At 32.1% G+C, this 9,447-nt stretch overlaps 1 protein-coding gene across 2 annotated transcripts; it reads right to left on the bottom strand.

The window, feature by feature from the left end:
• Positions 1–5,092: 5,092 nt before the first annotated feature.
• LOC114183660 (trifunctional UDP-glucose 4,6-dehydratase/UDP-4-keto-6-deoxy-D-glucose 3,5-epimerase/UDP-4-keto-L-rhamnose-reductase RHM1) lies at positions 5,093–8,982 on the bottom strand. Of its 2 annotated transcripts, none has more exons than XM_028070749.1 (3): positions 8,829–8,982; positions 6,099–7,673; positions 5,093–6,014 (listed from the first exon to the last, which is right to left on the bottom strand). In XM_028070749.1, the coding sequence occupies exons 2-3, from the start codon at positions 7,659–7,661 to the stop codon at positions 5,568–5,570; spliced, it is 2,010 nt and encodes a 669-aa protein (XP_027926550.1). In that variant the 5' UTR covers positions 7,662–7,673; positions 8,829–8,982; the 3' UTR covers positions 5,093–5,567. The 2 variants fall into 2 exon arrangements, with proteins under 2 accessions (XP_027926550.1, XP_027926551.1); XM_028070750.1 differs by having other exon boundaries at positions 6,099–7,670; positions 8,829–8,971.
• Positions 8,983–9,447: the final 465 nt, after the last annotated feature.

Genomic DNA, 9,447 nt, shown 5'->3' with positions numbered 1-9,447 from the left:
ACAATCACAACAACTAATCTTAAGTAATCTTTAATAATCCCCAAGCCTTAGTTTGGGACCAAGAATTGTGTTTGTTAACAATTTAAAAGACTATTCTTAATCTTGTATTTATCGTACGACATTACCTCTTTTAGTTAGTAAACTTGTGATAGCTTGGATCAAACTCGTTGTGCAAACAAAGTATTTAGACAGAACTGGCGAGGTCCAAATGATACTCAAGTTCTAGCCAATGATGGATATGTTTTGAAGGAATACTTAGTGTTTAGCTATAACTGAGTGTGCTCCAAATAATATTCGATCATAGCTTAGAGTTGTTGTGGTATAAATAATACATTGTTTTTAGCCAAGAGTGGCTAGAGTACAAATAATACTCGTCTTATATCTTGCATCGCTTCTCTACTAATGGAACTTGATTGTGTTGATCAAGAATTAGATGTACTCTAAGTTTTTATACAAAAATAGCATAAAAGCACCTTTTGTAAATATCTATATCTTTTTAAACGTCATGTTGTGAAACTAACCAAAGAAAGATAATTTTACTAAAATAAGTTTTGAAAAGAATTTTTTATATTGTCACCTTGAAGTTATGTTTAATGATTTTCATCAAAAGGTTCTCCAATGAAAAATTATTAATGGTGTGTTTGTCATGTTAAAAGTTTCATCTAATCAATTCTATCATATGTTTTCAAAAAAATTTGAAAGCTTAAAATATAAAATTCAACTCTCTTACCTTCTTACCCATGTTTATTTTCTTGACTAGTGTCACAATTGTTAATTTTTTAGTCATATTATTCTTTTAATCTTTTTCTTTGTTTTTTCTGCCACATGTATCGAGAGATGTAATTTATGTTTTTACCTATGATTTATATTTAAAGTATTAATTCTGTTTTTCTATAATTAATGTATTAATTCTCTTTTTCTATAATTATTTGATTATTTAAATATTTTACATTTATTTTATAAAATAATATTATTTAAATAAATTAATTATTTTTTCTTATACTAATTTTTTTTCTTTTAGGGTTAAATATGCTTGTGGTTCGTTGACTTAAGTGAAAAATTAGAATTAGTTTATTTTTGAAAATTTGTCCAAATTGTCTCCCAACTAATACGTGGATTTAATTCTTTGAACCAAATTTTGTTAAATTTATTTGACATTTCAAACGTATTTCATAATAGCATTTGAGTTGTTTACATTGTTTGAAACATTCCTGTCTCAATATGAACTAAAAAACACATTTGAAACGTCAAATATTAAAAAAAAAACTTATATTTAAAATATTAAATTCTTTTTCAACACTATTTTTTAAAAATTTTATTCTTTTATGATTTCTTATTACTTGGTCATTTATTAAAATTAAATTTAGAAAAATATATTTTACTTCTATTTTTTTAAATAATATTTTTTAAAAATAATATATTTTTATTGATAACACAAATTATTTACACTTGGCATAAATTTTATTTTAAAAAATTGTCAACATAAAGTTTTATTTATTTCTTTATATTAAATTATAATATAAATATTATTATATGTACCTGATCGATACTGTTTTAGTACGGAACCAAACGATCTCAAGAACCCTCTGTGTCGACCCTCCTACTATTCCTCTTCGAGCTCTTCTTGGATCTGCTTGCTGTATGAACTCCGAGGGTGGGGGTACCAGCAAGTCCTCCGATGCTCAAGTCAAATAGTGATTCAATATGAGGCGTATGTAGTAAAGTGAGAAAAACATACCTTTATGTGCTCACTAGACCCTAATTTATACTAATCTCTTAACGAACCTGTTATTATTATTTGTGGGCCGTTTGCATTCGAGGATCAACTCTTTCCTTTCTGACTAAGATTATACGTGTCGGTTCTTTTCTTTCTGAGATTGTGTGTCTGCACTTTGTCAAAGATAATCTCTTTCCTTTTTGAATGAGATTGTTCGTATATGCCTTTGTCAAAGATCAGCTCTTTCCTTATTTAATGAGACTACGCGTTGCTCCTCTGCACCTCTACAAAACAGTTCCATTTTCCATCCATAGCCTTATTGGGCCGGGATATACACGACCAACTAGGCCGAGATATACCTGGTCTTCTTGTCTTGCCAATGCCCCTATCGCGCTGTTGTGCAAAGAGGCTACCCTTCAGCATCCACCATTTGGCCGAGATGTGGCCGGCCACTGGTTTAGCTGAGATGGTGTCGGTCGTTCCTGCGTCCTGGTTGGGTTGGGATGACACTGGCCAACCCCTACATTATTGTTGAATATTTTTTATATTTTTATTATGTAAAACATTAGTTAGTGTCTTGATTACACGAGTCTAGCAATAGACATTAGATGAATCGTTCATGTATTGATTAAACGACTCTAACAATATACACTAGACAAGTTTCTTCACATACAAATTAGACGAGTCTAGTATGTCCTTCAATTCACTTATTGATAAATCTGGCAATATACGTTAGAAGAGTCGGTTCATGCACTAATTAAATGAGTATAGAGAAAACATTAGACAGGTCTAACAATACACATTAGATGAATATGTTCATACACTAATTAGATGAGTATATAAAAAAATATTAGATTAGTCATTCCATACATTGATTATATAAGTCTAAGAGTACACATTAGATGAATATGTTCATACATTAATCACATGAGTCTTGCAATACACATTAGACGAATTTCTCCATACACTAATTAGACGAGTCTAATAATACATTAGACGAGTTTATTCATACACATATTAAATGAGTCTATTAATACACATTAGATGACTCTACCAATTCTCAGATTAAACGAGTCTTACAATATACATCACACAAGTTTGTCCATGTCCATATGATTAGACAAGTCTAACAATACACATTAAATGAGTGTATCCATATATTGATTAGATGAATCTAACAACGAATATAAGATGAGTTTATCAATGCACTTATTAGATGAATTTAGCAATACACATTAAACAAGTCTAGAAAAACTACGTTAGTTTGTTCATACACTAATTTTTATTTTTAATGAGTATACTCTACATATTTTTGCATGCATCCTTTCTATTTTTAGAGAGTCTATTCTATACTTTTGTACATGTTTTACCCTTCTCTGTTCTTTTCAAAAATCTATTATTTACATATTTTATAGATATATTGACTTTTTAAACCTATACATTATTTTTCACATTGATTCTCACTACTACAAATTCTCATATTACATGGGAATTTTCTTGCAAATTTGTTGAAAAAATTTGCAAGAAAAGGCTTTTTCCTGCTATTTTTTATAAGAATTTTAATTGGTAGGTAATTCTTTCGTGGGTAATTATTTCCTACAAAATTATAAAATTCGCAAGTATTTCTTAAAAAATTTGTTGCGAAAAGTGTTTTATATAAAATATTTTGCAAAAGAATTGACAGTAATTTCCTGCAAATCTTTTTTTCATAACAAAATTTATAAGTATTTCCTATAAAAAAAAATTCAAAACAAAATTGGAAAGAAATATAAGTTTTTTTAGTAGTGTCTATTCAAAACTTAATTATAAACTCAAAAATATTTATTATTTCTTTTCTCAGCCTCTAAATTTTTTTTAATAAACACACAAACAAACACCAACCGTGCGTAAATACAGGTTTAAAACTAATACATTTATAAAACATTTAGTTATGTGAAAACATCCTGACACAATAATTATTTATAAAATTATTTGTTTTCAAATGTATTTCTTCAACTTTTCATTCCTTCTTTTTTTATACTTAAAGTTCTTTCTTTTCTTTTAATTTGATTTAATATTTTATAGTAGTTAATACTTGTTTTTATCAATCAAACATTGTTACCAAAAATTATTTTATTTATTATGTACAAATGTTAAAATGAATTTTTTATAGATATGTTTAGTTGATAATCAAATTGTTTATGTTAATAACTCGTTTTTCACGACAGATATATGATATCTTTTTAATTGAAATTAAATTAATTGTGATCCAAATTATGAAACAAAGTAATTTTCTATTAGAATTATTAAACAATATTTATAGTGGTAAATAATATCATAATTAGTATCATACTTCAATTACTATCATTAAATTAATTATTATAGTTATCACTCATAATAGTATTCACGCACAAATGATTTTGTTAATTTGCTTTGTATTTTTTATCAACAAGAACAAACTAAGTTCAAATCAACGTGACGCCAGCCTAGTAAACTAGAATGAAGCTGCTGGTCACAATTTTTGGCCTAATAAACTTTAATAATTTGTATTACAGTTTATTTGATTACCATTAAAATTAATTTACATAAAAAATTAACCATCATTGAAAGTAAAAATTAATGTATCGAAGATCTTCACTATCATTAAAATTTAATTTCGAAACTTGACCAAGAGAGACAAGTCAATATCAAAATTTAATCCCTGTACTTAGTCAAGAAATACAAGTCAAACTAAGTATCTGAGAATAAACTTAAACAAAATAGAAATCGAGGGTAAGATTAAAGAATGAAAATAAAACCCTTGTAGAGCATCGACTTTAGAAAAAGGTCTTTCCATTTTTTTTTATTATTATTATTTTCTCTGCTTTGGACGCGCAAAACCTGAAAGAACAGGGAGCAAAATTGGCAGATAAAAGAGCCACCAGAAGCAACAATTTATTTTCTTCGTTTGTGTTACAATTCAAGAATAATAAAGCATTAAATTTTGTAGGGTTAAAAAAATTTATCAGTAATACATTATCACACACATTATTACAAAATATGGATGTTGAGATAATTAAACTAGTTAAATGATAAATAATGTATCACCTAATATTTTCACATGTAAAACTGTGAAGTAACTACCACAACCTTGTTATTCTTCTTTAAAAAAGTAAAAGTGTAACTCAACCTCAGTTTATTCTTCTTTCTAGAAATCTAACTCCTTCTCACAGTCTATTCTTTTCTTACAGCTTATTCTTTTTAAAAAATAAGTCTAACTCAATTAGATAATTTCCCATAACCATGTAAATCTTACTCTGGTTCAATTCCCATTCCAAACATTTTCTGTACCTACTTGGTATTTTCCATGTCTTTAATAGTTTTACAACATAATATTTTACTCTTAACAGGAGGAAATTAAATGAATATCTCAGAAACATCCATTTCACTGCATAATATACATGCAAATGCCATACAAGCATAACTACATACCCCAGAAAAACGATATAATATATGAGCAATAAAAGAATACATGTTTTCCAGATGCAAAAGTTGCACGAATAAGCTTTTAAGTACCAAAACCTCTATATTATCTAAAGCTGCTCTAATAGAAATCCTACAAACTAGAATAAAGCAGCTGAAATGTTAACTTAGAAACCACATCTGGCACAATTATAATACTTGCCACCTTCTAAACAAAGTAACGTGATGCAACTATATGCTGAAACTGGAAGCACTTATAGCTAAGACAACAAGAACTACATCGGCTAGTTTTGCAATATGGTTTTTATCAAAACCCAATGACATAACAATGAAATAATGAGTGATCTATGTAGCCCGCTACAAAAATGCATAACCTGTAATGTCTAAATCGTGAAACTGCTTAATGCTTTTAAGCAGTTTTCTTGTTTGGCTCAAAGACATACTTCATCAGTGATTCCTTGATGGAAAGAAGCTCAGGAAACTCTGTCTTCAATTTGGTTCCATCCATCTCATTGTTGCTCCGTTGAGCCACGATCACCTTAGCTTGCTCTTCAAGGTTGAAGTTGGCCCACTTGAAGCTTGGATCAATGTAATCCCTGTACATCTCAAGAATCTCATTGTGGCTCACTGCCCCAGGATTTGTGAAGTTCCAGATGCCCCTCAAGTTTCGCTTCGCCATCTCAATCGAAATAGGCAGAAGTTCATCCAAAACGGTCATGCTGTTTGGAATATTGACGACTTTGTTATAACGAGAAATTTTGGTGATGAAGTTACGTGGATTACTCAAGTCGGATGAAATTGGCATGCGAACCCTCAGGGTGCACACATTGTCATATTCTTTCAAGAGCTCTTCAACCTGATAAAAATTTACATCCAATTATAAGATATAATTGCAAGAATAACGGAAGGGAATGAGGCAATAACATGTAAGTGAGCTTACCATAGCCTTAGTTTTGGAATAGAAAGAACCCATGAAATTGGGTTTGTCTTCCTCCTTAAAGCCAATGCCAGAACCCTCTGGATGAGCTTCATCGTACTCAAATATGCACCCAGTAGCATAATTTATCATCAAGATTCCATGCTCTTTGCTGACATCAGCCAATGTTAAAGTCCCAGCAACGTTGGTGCGGATGGTTTCTGTTTTATGGGATTCACACCAATCAACATTGGGTCTGCCAGTCACTCCTGCAGCATTAAAAATGTGAGTAGGCTTCACATTCTGAATATCAGCCACAAGTGATGTACGATCCTCTAGGCGCCCTCTTCCATATTCATAGGAAATCCCTTGTTTTTCACACAATTTCCCCAGCAAACCCCCAATCCAACCTGTTCTTCCATAGATCAAGAACTTCAGAGGAGGCTTCTGAGAAGAGCTAACATTCTTGGATGATGGAACCACCATGTGAGTATTAGTTGAGACATATGATGCAGGTTTTTCTTCATCAGTTCCATCCAAGTGTCTCTCCAATCCACCGGGCATCATCAGCATCCTTGGATGAGGAAGCAATGCACCACTGACATCACCCCACCAATTAGGATTGTTGATATACCAGTCCATGGTTTTCTTCAAGCCCTCTTCCCAAGTGGTCCTCTCAGACCAACCCAAGACCTTCAGCTTTTCATCATCAAGAAAGTATCTCTGGTCATTAAATGGTCTGTTCTCCACAAATTTTATACTAGTCTCTGAGTCCATCTTAAAAAGCCTGCATATATCTTTGGCAACATCAATAACTCTCCTTTCCTTCTTAGTACCAATATTGTAAACATGCCCAACCTCTCCCTTGTGCAGGATAAGTTCAAAAGCCTCTGCAACATCTTCACAATATAAATAACTCCTTACATTAGAACCATCCCCATGGATTGGAAGAGGCTTGCCTTGCATGGCCAGGAGTATGAACTTTGGAATTAACTTCTCAGGAAACTGATTCGGCCCATAAACATTGTTCCCACGTGTTGTGATCACAGGTAACCCATATGACCTGCCATATGCCATGACAAGCATTTCTGCCCCAGCTTTTGTTGCAGAGTAAGGATTCGTGGGAAGTAATTGAGAAGCCTCGTGGTTTCCAACAACAGCATCCTCATCTGTCTCTCCATAGACCTCATCAGTGCTCACATGGATGAACCTCTTGATCTGGCCCGTTACCTTGCAAGCTTCTAAAAGGACATGAGTGCCATATATGTTGTTCTTGGTGAACTCAAAGCTGTTGCCAAACGAGTTGTCAACATGGGTTTGAGCAGCAAAGTGCATTATTGTGTCAATGGACTCGGTAATGAGTAGGTAGTTGACAAGATCAGCACTCCCAATATCTCCCTTCACAAACTTGAAATTGGGAGATGATTTTGAAGGAATGAGGTTCTTCAGATTTGAACAGTAATCAAGCTTGTCAAGAACAACAATTTTGTACTGGGGATAACTCCTGATAAGCCGGTTGGCAACATGAGATGCAATGAATCCAGCAGCTCCAGTAATGAGGATATTTTTTGGTGTATGCGTAGCCATGTCAACCAACTTCTACAATAAAAATAAGGGAAAATCCCAAAATTCATATCAGAATCACAATCATCAAAAAATAAACAAAGTAAGAACAAAATATCCATTTTGTATTAAATCACACATCAAGCAAAGGATTGCCTAACTTATCCAAAGTACAAATGGGTAAAAACCTACATACAGTACCATAGGTTCAGTTTCTTTCTAGTGTTATCCCATCAAATGGGGGCTCCACTGTGGAAATATGCATGATAAAGAATCCCATTAAAGGTGATTGCATCATATTAAGGTGAAACTCCAAATATGATTTGCAATCAGAACCCCAATTTTGGATAAGTTTAAGTTAGACAGCCCCATTAAAGGTTAGCCAGTTTAGCATAAGCATTTAAGAGAGTAACACGAGGAAATCAACCAACGACGATAGATGTTATGGTAATCTTCAGCATTGCACGAGGTGATAGTTTGAAACCTCCCTGCCCTGTGTGCAGGGTTAAATGAACCATGAGGATAGTGTCCATTTGATGGTAAATGAAATGATCCAGAGGGTATAGCAGGTTCACACAAGTCCAATGGAAAGAGTAAAACAAAACAACCAAGGGATTATGGGAACATATATTCTTGATCCGGTTTCTTAGAGATCAAAAGTACAAAAACAAAAACAGACAAGGGAATTTTGTTATCGTTATTATTCTGCAACCAACTTTCAGGAAAACAACGAACAATGAAATAGTTAAACTTCAACTCTACCTTGGTAATGAATACAAAAGGTAGATAAATAAATAAACAAATAAACAAGATCATAATAAAAAGACATTAATAAACAAAATATGACTCAGATTCCACACTAACGCTACGAAATGCAATGAAATCGTCACAAACCAATTACCATTGCTAAGAATAACAAATCAAGCACAGATCTGATTATTTCACAACATTAAACCGAAACGATCACGTGGATCAAGACCCAAGGGAATCACCAAACAAAAATACCCTCATAATCATCACAGATCCAACAAAAAGAGCATCACCCAGATCACAAAAAATCGCGCATTAGCCCAAATATCAAATATTTACGCAGCAAATTTCAGAAACACCAAATGGGGCCAGCGGCACCCAGATGATACAGAAATAGAGAGAGAAACAGGGGAAAACAGAGGAATAAGAAAAACAACTTACGAATTGTAGACCAGTGAAGCGAAAAAGGAGAAAAGACGAAGGCAAGAAAAAAATTCTTCAGAAAGAGGAAGATGGAAAATGGTAGTTCTCAGATTTAGATTTGGACTCTACACACTTTGTATGTATATATATATACACACACTCTGTATGAAAATATGATCAACAACGAGTTTGAGACAGTTAAGGGGAGCCAGAGGATCATATAAAATAACTAAAATACCCTTTCAGATTGGTGTATTTACGAGGGTCCCACCTCCCATTTTATTTCTAATTGTATGAATTAAACTAAATTCCATTTCATTTATGACATTTGTCTTATGATTAGCCTTGTTGTTTGTAGATTGATTGCATGCCAGAGTGTAGATTAGACTTTTGTTTTCTCAAAATTTCTTTCTTTTAAAAGAAATTTCAACAATGTGAAGTATCACATTCTGATTTTCCATACTCTCTCTGTTATCTCTAAAATTAAGTATATTTCACGTAATTTTATAATTATTAGAAGAATCTCTCACAATTATCTCATTCCTTTTAAGTTTATTTTTAATTATCTACTCAATCGGAATATAAAATTTTAGATTGTATGTTATAATTTTAATTTTTATAAATATATTCTAAATCT

This window comes from Vigna unguiculata, chromosome 5 (assembly GCF_004118075.2).
Source record: "Vigna unguiculata cultivar IT97K-499-35 chromosome 5, ASM411807v1, whole genome shotgun sequence".
Lineage (NCBI taxonomy): Eukaryota > Viridiplantae > Streptophyta > Magnoliopsida > Fabales > Fabaceae > Vigna > Vigna unguiculata.
This window is presented reverse-complemented; position numbering and strand designations above follow the sequence as displayed.